The sequence below is a fragment of the Macadamia integrifolia genome, unplaced genomic scaffold, assembly GCF_013358625.1.
Source record: "Macadamia integrifolia cultivar HAES 741 unplaced genomic scaffold, SCU_Mint_v3 scaffold1058, whole genome shotgun sequence".
Taxonomy (NCBI): domain Eukaryota; kingdom Viridiplantae; phylum Streptophyta; class Magnoliopsida; order Proteales; family Proteaceae; genus Macadamia; species Macadamia integrifolia.
Window position 1 is genome coordinate 127,337 of NW_024868070.1, and position 13,403 is coordinate 140,739.

Below are 13,403 nucleotides of genomic sequence, written 5' to 3' on the forward strand. Positions count from 1 at the left end.
ACCTTTTTTCCGTTAAACCCCCCCCCCCCAAAAAAAAAAAAAAAGTAATGGTGAATTTTATTTTGGAGGTAGAATTACTGGTGAACTTAACATGTAATTAGTGCTGTAATATATCACAAATTTAAATTAGACCCGAGCTGGGCCAACCTAGCCCAAGGCCTTAACCTGAAGCCCATGCCGGCCCTATACTTAGATTGAGATTTCTTAGCCCGAGCCCAGACCAAGCCCGAAAATTTTCGGGCGGGCTTTGGGTGGTCTCGGGCTCCCAATCTGCACTGTTGCTCGCCCCCTGCGTTCTACCATCTCCCCGTCCACCCCCTACTGAAGCATTAAACCCTATCCTCGAATGTATAGCAACTACTCTCCGGTTGGCCGTGGTAACTGGTAGTGGTAAGTCCTCTTCTAATTCTTGGTTTGTTAGTCCCATGTACTTTGAATTCGATCTCTGAAATTCTACCTAATTCATTCTAAACTCTTATTGATGATGAAGCTTAGGCCTTCGTTGTTATGATTTTCATATTTTATCTGAGATCTCGATTGTAAGTTATTTATCTTCGAGCAGAAGAAAGTTGGCATTTGTTTTTCTGAATTGTAAATGGTTTTATTTTTAACATCTTTTGGACTTTCATAGAATTTCAATTCAATAGCTCCATCTTTTGTTGTCATTAAATTGTTGTTCATCTGTTATATTTTCTTGTTTTGTTCAGTTTCATGCTGTTACAAGAACAATGAGTATTTTATTTATGAATAATGGTTCTTGTTGATGGTCGTATTTTATGATTCCAGATTTTGGTATTTTATGTCTATGTTCTCTAAATTCAAGAAGCAAGTGTTGAGATGTTAGAGTTAAGTCATGATTTAAGGGAATTTGGTTTGAAGAATTGTTCATTTATGGTATTAGTTCTTATTACATTACTTTAGCTTATGCATTTTTTTTTGGGGGGGGGTCAAGCACAATATATGTAGGAACCCATTTTAGGGCAAGGGGACCACCTCTCTCAAAGTTTCTACAATTTATTGTGAAAAAAAAAAAAAAAAAAAATCTAAGGTCAATTGACTGGTATAAAACTCTGAAGCAATATTCGTAGTTCATACTTGGGTAAGGGTTTGTTTGCGGTCTGCCAGTGGGGTATATGCTTATCATTTCTGCTGATCTGATGAGTGGTTCCGAAGAAACCCAAGGGGGTAGCGCAGTTGGTGAGCAATGAACTCGGTATGAGCCGTAAACTCGGACGTCATAAGTTCGACTCCCACTAGGCACACCTTGGGCCACTCACAGTGCTCTTCATTGCTTTCAGTGAAAGTTGAATGGTTCCCATTCAACCCGGTATGACCCGGTCCATGGGGTTGTGGGGTCAGTATGGACCCGCGGGACAAGTCAGGCCGAAGGCCTGAACACCCGTCGTTAGCAAATAAAAAAAGAGTGGTTTCGAAGAAAAAAACAAGTGATCTCAAGCCTTTTGTTCTTTTGCTTTTGGATCTATATGGTACTCTTCTATCAAATAGTTGGTATTAACATAGTTTAACGTCATCTAATTGTACGTATGGTATTTAGTTTTATGTTTAAAAGTTCTGAACTACCATTGCTCATCCTCTCTAGCTGTTTATGCAGCTCAAGTCCTCAAATAGGCACCCCTGCCAGTCTCTTGTGAATCCTGAAAACCTTGGGAAACAAACAAATACCTAAGAAATGAACTTGTTAGCGAAGCAAGCATCAAACTTCTTCAGATCCCCTTGGCTTGCATGTAATCCATTGAGTTCAATGCATCAGCAATTTCAGCAGTGGCGAGGGATTCGAGTAAGGGTGCGGAATGGGAACCTTGAGCAAGCGCTGGTTATAATGCAGCGTAAGATGCAATCAAGTGGCATGGAACGTCTGATAAAGCGCCAGCAGAGGCACCATGTCAAGAACTCTGAGAAGCGTGTCCTAGCTCGTAAAGCATTGGAGCGAAGGATCAGATCCCAGGAGCTTGCTCGCAAGCTTCAAGCCATCCTTGTAAAGAAAGTCAGGTAACATACATCCTCAAAAACCAAAGCCATTCACATTTCACAGACACACAATTCACTGTATCATTAGTGAAAGACTAAAAGGAAAAGCTCATGAAAACGTATTTACTGTTACTATTTGAGCATGGTTTAGTTTATTGATTTCCCAGTTGAAATTCAACTTGGATTTCAATAGAACATCTTAATGACTTTAACTTGTTGATCAAGCAAGATCCAGAAGAACCTTGATGAATTAGCATTTTCTTGAGCTTCCAGTCAAGGGGAAGCAGGAGGAAAATTTTTTAATATCTGCCATGCTCTCTTAAGAAAGTTTGACTGTTTTTATGCTACTGTTGCTGCCTTCACATACAAATTTTCTGTGTGAAATTCCTCTGAATTTCTCATTTATTCTGATTTTCCATTCACGTGGAGGCATCCATCGAACCATCTTTATGGACAGAAACTTGAAGGGATTTGGTTGGGGGGTGATAGGATAATCTCCCGGACAAGATCCCTAGCAAACCCAACTTAGACAAGTGACCCAAAAGTTAACATAAAATCAAATCTTCTAAGATGAAGGTCAAATTGTAGAAATTAGTTACAAATATGTACGTTGGGAACCCTGTAAAAGATGGGAGAGATTCAATGGTCAGATTGAGAGAAATTGAAGAATCTTAGAATCTGATCACAAAATCCAGCAAATTGAGATGATGAAATTTAATCAAATAACCATTTAGATTAGGCTGAAATTTGAATTGGATATCACCCTAGGTAGGATCAACTAAACCTCCAAATCTGATTCAGTTCTAATGGCCGGATTCTACGTAATCAAAAGAAAGCCAGATCTGAGTTACAAATAGACTGTAATTGGAATGATTTCCAATAGAACCAAATCCACAGGTCAGAAACCCTCCAAACCCTGGTTGAGTTACACCTTTTTTTTTTTTGGGGAGGGGGGGGGGGGAACTAAATGCCCCCAAAACTTACCCAGATCTGATGGTCTGATCAGGGTGCGGCTAGCTCACAAAAAAGGCTGAAAGTAAGCCAAAACAGGGAACCTCAAGGAGGAATAGATCAGTGATTGAAAGTTTTGTAAGATCAGATAAGTAATCAATATTAACAACCAACTCTCAGATTAAGAACTACACAAATCTGTGGTGAAAACCTAGGATCAGAAGTATCAATTGATGAAGGAATAAAACAGTACCTAATTTGCATAAAACAGAGTATGAGATAGAAATAAGAAAACCAGGTTGCCCACCCACAGGAGCAGATTCCCTCTGTCCTAAAAGCTTCATGCCATGCTGAATCTCACAGTAGTTGCAGAGACAAACTTTAATTTTTAATCAATAATGTGCTGAGCTCTTGGCTCTACAGTTTATATAGCAATAACCTATTCCTAATCTGAATAGGAAAACTCTCTTAATCAAACTACTAAATTAACTTGTTGCTGATTACAACTGCAACTTAAAAAGAATCCTAATCAAACTAGGAAAACAAATAACCACTTATAACTAAAATACTACTAAGCCCCAGATGAGCTGGGACCAGACCTACGAATGGGCTGGAAAAACAGCCTAGCTCATTCAGCCTCGCTGAGCTAGGCTTTAGCAAGGCCTGCTGGCCTGTTTTGCTTCTTGTGGGAGTATGCCTTTAGCTCCTTCCCTGCATCAGAATTCTTCTCATATTTTTTAAAGTGAATACAGAATACGTCAGATGCAGAATTCATTGTTTTCATGCTGCTGGTTATTTTAATTGTTTTCATAATCTAAATCTCTTAACTCCGCAAAAATGCTACATTCGCTCCATCTCCCTTCTCTGAATCTAGTTTAAATCCTTTATCCCCTACGCCATGTTATTAAGAAAAATCGGTACTGTCAAGGTCTACCTTTTACTGTTAGCATCTACCAAAAACTATTTTCAATGCCTAATCTGAAAAAATATAATTCAAAAAAAAATTCAAAAGAACATGTAGAAATGATATACACCTGTATCTATAAACTCTAAGAGATAAAATGTGGGTAGAAAAAGAATCTTCGAATTTACAAGGTAGACAACCAATTATTCCCCAAGTCTTCCCTTCGTATGCCTTCATTTTCCCACTTGCCCAATCAGAAGCAGCCAAATTCTGAATGTATTCTTTCTTTGCATAGACCCCATGAGACGACAATAGGTGGTAAGATTTTATAGAATCACACCAATTCTTAGATACTGGATTCTTGCCCATTGGGAATACAGGAACTTGATCTCAGAATTAGCTGCCTTGACACATTGGTGGAGGCCTGGTTGGGAGAAGGGAAAGAATCTTTGAGATGTGTCTCAGAGTTGCAGGGGAGAGAGGATCACACAAGAAGAAGGGGGGAAGACGGAAGCTCGCACAAGCACACACCCATTACAGGCTCTGAAACACAATCTCAATTTATCTTTTCAATCTGCTCAATACTTGTACATCGGTTAAATATTTATAAGAGGAAAACCATCTCAAATATAAAAACCTACTCTACTAAGGAATAAACTCAAATTGGAAACAATATCCTACCAAATCTACCCAAGTAAGAAAAACAGAATAACTCCTATGTATCTATCTCTTACTTGAGCTAACAAAATAAAGAGTTGCATGTTAATCCCAAAAAAGAAATAAATAAATTCCTAAAACATCCTACTAGCCAGAGACCCAAATTGGACCCTGTTAATCTGTGTGGACACCTAGATGGGTTTGGATCGGTCCAAGGTTGTGCACTTGCATCACACAGAGGTCCAGCCATCCAGGAAGTTAGTCCACTAGGCATAAGCCTTTTCACACTCCAGAAACATCTAAGCTGCTGTTTCTTTTTCCTCATAACAAAGAAAATGTTGAGTAGCTAACTTGAAGTCTTTCTACTTGAATGCTTGAAGGATCAATAGCCTGTTCAACAGGAGTACTCTAGCAGATACCTTTATTATTGGAGGTGCAGCACTTCTCCACATCCCAGTAACCTCCTTGATATCTGGGATTAGACAACAAGATCTGTCTATCAGTATATATTCACGTCCGTCCTTATCCTTGAATCTTCCATTGTGAAGTTCCAGACCAATATTCCATAATCCTTCAAGTACACTGATGCAGGCAGGGAGTAGAATGCCTGTGGTCGGGTAATGGACCCAAACTAGAGGGAATTCTAGAATTACAGTTTATCAATAAGGAACAAGTGAACAACTAATACAAACTTCAGTAGTTCTGGAACTAAATCAGAAACAAGTTTGAACCTGAAGATCAAATGCAGAATTCAATTAGAGTGACAGACTTTAATTCAAATCTGAACCAGTATCTGTTAACTGATCTGGGTTCCAAATTACAGAGGATTCTGGTGGCAAACCAATAGGGCCAAACAAGTGAACAACATAAATCAGGTGCAAAAATAAACAGATCTAAACCCAAAGCAGAACCTTAAAAATAAGACATTGAAACTGACTTGTATATTGACTTGACTAGAGAACATGGTTATTGAATAATTAAACAGAAAAGAAAGAAGAAATGGAAAAAAATGAGGCTTTTCACCATGATAAATTATGTGGAGGTTTGCGTATGCAATCATACAGTTGGAACGATCCACTCCTTATGCACAAAATCAATTTCATTCCTTATTCCAAGTAAATATATAGACCATGGGTGTATTCTTCCCTATTCTAATAATCAACTATATTCTAAAAAATTTCCATGGTTTTAAATAAAAAATTCTTTGGATAACCAATACCTTATTAGAAAACACTTGCCCTTTAGCATCAATTAGCATTTCTTATCTCATGTAAATTTCTTTGAAACTTGCAATCCATGCTAATGTTGTATTCTCAGAGCTGGAAACTTGATCTAGTAGCTGTTAAATAAAGATCGAGCGACTCAAATTCTTTGTTTAGAGGCTCCTGCTTTCATGTTCTGCCAGGTTTCTTCAGAAGATAATTGATGCAGTTTCATACATGTAGGGGATATTCTTGTAATTTTGTTGCAATTAGATGATGTTAGTTACCATAGGAGTTGGAGGTTGAGTTAAGTTTGTTTCCAGTCTCAGGATGTGATTAAGAGATAAGAATATTAGGTTTCCAGTCTCAGGATATGATTATGAGATTAGAATATTAGGAGTCTTTCCTTTTGATAAACATGCATGCAACCAATGATTAAGCATAGTTGATTGAATAAAGTTTACCTTTGCGTTCTTGCGCTGCTGTGCACTGAGGTTATAGGCTGTATTCCTCTTTCCTTATCTGTTCGATCCAGATTCACAGGTCTGATCTCTTTCATACTCGTCCCCCCTTCTTTGTTTTCCTAACTATTCCTTGTTCCTTTTATTTTCTGTTTTTTTATTTCTATTATTGTTCCCCTTTCACTAGTGGACTATACTCTGTTCTAACGTTAAGAAGTTGGATTCGGCATGAGAGAGAGAGAGAGAGAGAGAGAGAGCATTTGGAATTCCCAATTATTCTTCTTTTGGTTTCTGGATTTGGAGTTTGGATTGCTACCATAAAATGGCTTGAACTTCAGATCCTCATCGCCTAACTTCATCCCTATTGAGAACTCATTTTCTGAAAATAATCGGAATCTGCAACTAGCATTGATTTCCAGTTTCAGAAGTTATAATGCAAATACCACAGGTTTCTGGGGTTGTTGGAGTTTGGATTGACTCGGTAGGCCTGGGAGATTCTGGTTCTGAAATCTCAGGACTGTTGGAAGGTGATTCACAAGGTTGGAGCGCAAATTTTGGTCTTGAACTCTACCATGTTCCTGTGTTTATCGAAGGAAGATGAAGACCAAAGTTAATATTTGCACTTGATCCTATATCTTCTAAATATTATTTGAAGCTTCTCCTGTGATCTGGTTTTGTTGTGTCCCCTACTTCAATTTAATTACCAGAGAACCCCCTTCCAAAATCTATTTCCTGTTGGGTCAATTCACTTGTTTAGTTACATTTAAGGTGTTGGATTGTTTTATAAATTAAGAAATTGCCACTGATGTTGTTATTTATCATCTGGGTGGGCCAATGATTTTGTCAGAAGAAGAGACTCCAAACCCAACATCAGCACCAGCAGAAGCAGATTTTTCAATTATGTGATCTGCTGTTTCTTGATCTCTGATGTGATCTTCAGCAATACAATCTGAAGCATCATTCTTTCCTTTTGTTTGTTTTTCAGCATCATTTGTTGAATCAATTTTTTTTTTTTTTACCAGAAGACTCACCAACATGATCAGTTTCTTTCTGATGTAGTCATGTAGATTGAGCCTGCAAAAGAAGGGGCTGCTGGTTCCATCAAACTAGACCAGCCAGCCCCAATGTGTTGGCCTACCAAGCCAACTCAAAACCAGAAATTACTGTTCACGTGAACAGTGACCTTGAACAGTAATTTGGTCCCCTTTTGTTTGCTTTTTTGTGTTAACAAGTAGCCAAAGTCAGATTTAGTCTTCTAGAATGTTTCCCTATTGTCTTATGTTAATTTCTTTGAGTACAAGTCAGTAGTAAGTCATGGACCGTTGTATGAGTCGTTGCAGGACTTGAATCTTTGTGATGCCTATCAATAATTTTTTTCCTCCATTGTGGGTTACATCCTGTTTTTGTTAACAAACTAATGCAATCTAGGATGAGCTGCAACAAATAGACTGACAAAACAAATAAGGCTGAAAAGAAACAATGGAGATTTAAGTGAAGAAAAACAGTGAGATGCTTATATCATGTAGGCCAGATTTCATTTCTGATCAATCATAAAGTCCATTATGGCCATCCTCATATTTTATAGATGTCTAAGTATGTCGAGGCCTTCAACAATCAACCCAATTGAGCCCAAGGCCTGCATAATCAACTATGATCATAGTTGTCAAGGTGGTGAGGTGAACCAAAGCGTTGGAGGGGTGCCTAAGTGCTTAGGCAACAAGGTGCCCGCCTAGGCAACCAAGTTGATCAAGTGCTGTTTCTTATTTTTCCTCTATTCGAACATTATTTAGTAAGTTACATATACCTTGTATTATAAAAAAAATCACCATTAAGCCACATCAAGTCATAAAAAATAAACAATAAGTCACACTAAGTCATCAAAATCAACGTTCAGAGAAATGTTCTTGTTCTCTAGTAGGTTTGACTGGTCAAATGATTTTATTTTACATGAATTTTTGTATTAGGTAGAGCACAAAATCAGCTTTCGAACAAATCTAAGATTATTTAAATCTGAGTTGAAATGACCAAGTTATGTTCTGGTCAAACTTATTTTAAAAAGTCTTGAAATACTGTTAAAATCACCTAAATGAAACAATTTATGGATATCAAAACAAAAGATTATTTTATTGGACTTTTTGTTTTTAACAATGTCTTATTCTGATAAGATTTATGAAATTTTCAGAATTGAGAAAAACCCCAGAATTTGAAAAATAAAAAATCACCCTTATAACCAAAAATCAAAATTTTATTCTTGAACTGGGGGGTTGACTTTTATCCTTTTGGAATTTGATTTTAAACTATTTTTTATTAGATTCAAATAGAGGGTGTTGTCTTATTTATGAATAAAATTGCAAGTAAATGAAACATTTACTTTTTGACATAAATAAGTGTTACGCCGTGCAATAAGGCGCCAATACAATAAGGCGACAGTCACCCACTCCCCAACTAGGCCTCTTGGTCGCCTAGGCGATGCCTTGATGACTATGAGTATGATTCAATGCCTTTATGCGAGTTGGACTTCTAGAAGGTTGTATGGATCCATTTTGAAAAAGATGATGCAAATTCTAACATTGTCATATTTGTATGTGATTTCCTTGCATGTTAACATTGGTTTGATTCAACCACATGAGTAAGTGGAGGTGACTCAATATTGCACTTAGTGGATGATGACTCATCAATCCTAAAAATTTTCAATTGTTATAATTGCTTAAAATTTTGGTTTTTGACCAACTATCTCTTATTGGAAATATCGACCCATTTTAGTATGAAATTGGACTTTGGAAATAGTAATATTTCTATCCAGCATTGATTAAAGCTTATCTTGGAGAAGAAGATTATGACTAAAGAGTCTTGCTTCCATGTTTGTTTGATCTCTTAATTTTAGTACGTCTTTTGTGCCAAGGAACCTACCTTAGTAAATGTTACCTTGATTAGGTCTGTTTTCTCTACGTAACCTCTATAGGATCTTTAAATTAGTGACTTGAGATTTAGGATATCTTTTCCTATTTAAATCGAATTCTACTATGAAAGATGATGATTGAATGGATGAATGGACTCAATTGAGTTTGAACCTAGAGGAGTTTCCCCTTGAAACCTTGAAAAGTTTCACTACATCCTTGAAGAGGTGCAACTTTTCGCTCCTGTTCAAGGGAAAACTTTGATTCGGGACTCTAATGGCAGTTATGTTGGTGGCTTCTCTTGTTTCAGCTACTAATGCCCTATCTTTCTTTCCCAACGACCCCGGTTCACGTCTTTCAATGCCTTAAGTTCTTACCTGAGTGACTGAATTCCATAATTCATTCCTAAACCAGATTGATCATTAGAATTTTTTGTTGACACGGACAAAGTCAGGGAAAACCTTTGAAATGATTTCATTGGACCTTGGACATATAATAGTTCCGAATATAATCTCTTTAGAAAGAAGAACTCCTTTTGTTGCATTCATTTCTATCTTTTGTGTTCGAGTCAATACCCCCATACACCTTGAGAAGTGTGTTCGATTCTCTCGATCCGCCTCTTATTTGTGCCCAGGTACTAATGATGCATCCTCGTTGTGGAAGCTACAGATTAGGAGAAGCAATTACACACTCTTCCAAATGCGCAACTAAGTAAATCAAGCATAGGAAAATGGAAATTGCAAAGAGGGATAGATGCAAGCTTGCAACTCTTTATGGATGCAGTGAAACTCTTCAAGGTTTCAAGTGGGGTGAACTCTTCCAAGTTCGAATTCAGTTGAATCAATTCTCATTCATTCAATAATCTTTGGTGCAAAAGACATACCAAAATTAAAAGACCAAACAAATATGGAAGGGAGCTCCTTAGTCAAAATCTTCGTCTCCAATCAATCAATGCTAGATCATTATTCCCAATAAGAGAAGATGAAAATTTGCTATTTCCAAAGTTTAGTTCTAGACTAGGAAGGTGAACATTCCCAACAAGAGATCATTGATCAAATAACGAAATTTCGAGCACTTATGATATTTGGAAAGTTCTAGAATTGATGAGCCATCCTCCACTAAGTGCAATGCTGAGTCACACTTCACTTCTTTGATTGGATCATAATGATGTTGGCATGTGAGGGATCAACCTTTGATGAGGTGTCCAAATACAAATATAGCAAGGTTGGATTTTCCATCATTTCCAAAACTGATTCTCACGACCTTCTAGAAGTCCAACTCACATGAAGACATCAAATCATATTTGATGAGTGGGCCGAGGGCTAATGGTTGAGGGCCTCGATACACTTGGACCTCCATAAAATATGGCCATAATGGACTTCAATATTGATCAAAAGTGAAAACCGGCCTGCATCATGTCCTCAAGGTTGAAAAAGAATTTTTTCTTGAATTCTTGTTCCGATCAAAGGTGCTCTCCTCCACTGGGATCAGATGGAAACCAAGCCAAAACATTGGTGATGTCTTTGATTTTGCGTAACTGATTTTGTATCACAACCTCAGGTTTGGTGTTGAGACCAAATGGTATATTCAATATTCACAGCTTGGTTATATGATGCATTCAAATGCAGTTAGTCATTGCCTTTTATGGCTTGAAGAAACTAAAGTAGAGACAGGTATGTAGTAACGATTAAAAATGGATCACCTTACGTACTGTAGGAGTCAATGGAATGGAACGTTTGTATATCTGTCTTCTCAAAATTTCTAAAACATCGTCGATATCAAGTACAACTTCAATATGTAAGATACTGAAATTGCTTGATGTAGGCACTACTATTACGTCATAATACGTGTAGAATTCTAGTTGTATCTTCTGAAACAAAATTTGGTTCAAGTGTTTCAAAGCTACCTTGTTTGGTGTTGTCCTTATCTAGATATTCGTTGAACTTGGGAGGTTCTTTAAAATCAACTTGAATATTGAAGTGCTTGTCTTCAACGTCACTTGTCTTGATTGAACTTCGTTTAATGAAGCTAATCACATGTCTCAGAGACAGTAGATGAACGGTCCATAACTTCATCGTCGACTGAATTTGATTCTGTAAATTCTGATTTGTTTTCATTGACGTTCATGTTCCATATTGGTGAAATCTGTTTAGGGAATCTATGTCGATGAGTACTCCTCATTCGAACAGATTTTTGACTCTTTGAAGACGAAGAGTAGGCCTAGATGCAAGGTTGTCAAGGCGTCTCCTAGGCGTTCAAGTGGCTCAGCCTGGACTGGTGCCTTGGTCGCCTAGGCAGTGCCGAGGCGCCTTGTTGCTGTCGCTTTAATTTCTCACCCTTCTCCATTGCCTTGGGTCGCTTGACAACTATGGTTAGATGTCTCCTCAGTTGGAATCAATCGCTGTGAAGTTTTTCTCAAGCATTTAGTTTCAAGAATCAAATCGGTAACTTGTCGCTGAAGTTGCAACATCTCGACCTCAAGAGTCAATTCAAAAATACTTTGCTGAGCTGCAGCGTGTCATCTCTCATGTTGATGTCCTCCATAGGGGCTGTCAGTCCACCTCTACACCTACATGCTGTAACAGACTCAACTTCTCCTCCTAAGCTTTGATGCCAACTGATGCAGTCTAGGATCGCCCGCAACAAATAAACTGACAATACAAATATGATTGAAAAGAAACAATGGAGATTTAAGAGAAGAAACACAATAAGACGTGTCTTCCTTCCAAGTTCCGACAATCCAAAAGGGAGGATCTGTAGTGGAACTTTGCGGAAAAAACTCAAGAACAAGCCCAGAATTTTCATTCCCTACAACTCTCTGAGAAAGAAGTTTTTCAATAATTCAAATCATAATCTCCAATACACGAGAGGTTGGGGCACATATCACTACCCAAATTCCAACCTACTAAAACTAAATGTCCCAAATAAAGCAACTTATTGAATCATAGCATCTAACCATAGAATCCTAATAAAAACATCTGAAATTAAAAACAAATAAAAGATAAATAAGAAGACAGCAATGCAAATAAAAGACGCTCTGGAGTCAGTTGTGTTTGCGTCTCTGGGATCTTGGCTTCTGCAATACTTTCGGGTGCTGCAATTGCTTGAGGAAATTTCAGCAACATTCTGTACTCTTTATCACAAACATAGCTCCAGAATTTTTTTTTGGTAAAGACAGCTCCAGGAACTAGAGCTATATGATCTTTGGGTGAAAATAGGACCCTCAAAATCTGTCTGATTATTTCTATTATAAATGGATGAGTTTCAACTTTATTATAACCTCTTTTGTATAAGAGAAAAATAGTCACTGCTATCACCTATTCTGGCTATTTATGAATAGGTGGAATAATCATGTATGTACTTTCCATCTGGTTGTGCTAGAATGCTTATCTGCTTTTATATATTCAATGCTGCAGGGGTCTTTGAGAACTTTGTTGAGTTACTACTTGAAGCATTATTTGCTAAGTCTATCTTCAGTGTGCAACTGGCTGTTAATTTTGCAGGTTTGTTCATGTTATTCTGTATTTTTGTTTGGCACAAACTCCTAATGTTTCAAATATATTTTTCTGCTGACCAATGGTCTATTTGTAATCATGGGAATCAGATGCAATTCAGTTATTTTATTTTATTTTATTTTATTTTTAATGGGTGGGGAAAGAAGGTTCAGTTGTTGCATTCAAGTTACGTTTATTTTATGTCTTCTATTACTGGCGCTGATTTTATATTGTTATGTTTTAAGAGGACTATGGGAACTCTTGGTAAGGAGTGGTAATGTAATAGTGATTTAAGAAGTTAAAATAGTACCAAACATAATCCAAAAAACAAAAAGAAACAAACGTCCAGATTTAGGGGAAGACATATAACAGAATCAAGCAGTCAGATGGACCTGAAAGTCAGGTTGAGTTCTCTTCTTAGTGGGTATAAACTATGCTGAAAAACTCAGCTTTGATTCAATGGATGGATCTGATTCTACGGGGCAGTCCTAGTGACACTAGGACAAGGTTAAGTCTTCCAGACTAAAATTCAGGTGAATGATCAGATTGCAGAATCTTAAACCCAACTCAAGGTTGATGTTATACTATCAAAATCAGAAGAATCAGACCAGTGGAACTAAGGCCTGAGTTGATTTGATTTATAATTCAATTTTGAATTGATTTTCATGAAATAGTGAACAAATAGATTTTTGGTCAAGAAAATGAAATTGTTTGGTTGCATCACTATGAAATATTTCAAGAATAAGAAATCTGTTTGGTAGTTCAATTTCTGAGAATAGATTCTCTATATTTCTTTGGAGAGGGTGGTGGTGGTGGTGGTGGTGGTGGTGGCGGTGGCGGTGGTGGTG

At 37.4% G+C, this 13,403-nt stretch overlaps 1 protein-coding gene across 1 annotated transcript; it reads left to right on the forward strand.

Moving 5' to 3' along the window:
- The first annotated feature begins 222 nt into the window (after positions 1-222).
- On the forward strand, positions 223-12,706 carry LOC122062513. The gene is made up of 3 exons (XM_042626152.1): positions 223-390; positions 1,613-2,010; positions 12,478-12,706. Exons 2-3 carry the CDS (start codon positions 1,691-1,693, stop codon positions 12,485-12,487), a joined length of 330 nt encoding a protein of 109 aa, XP_042482086.1. The 5' UTR covers positions 223-390; positions 1,613-1,690; the 3' UTR covers positions 12,488-12,706.
- Positions 12,707-13,403: the final 697 nt, after the last annotated feature.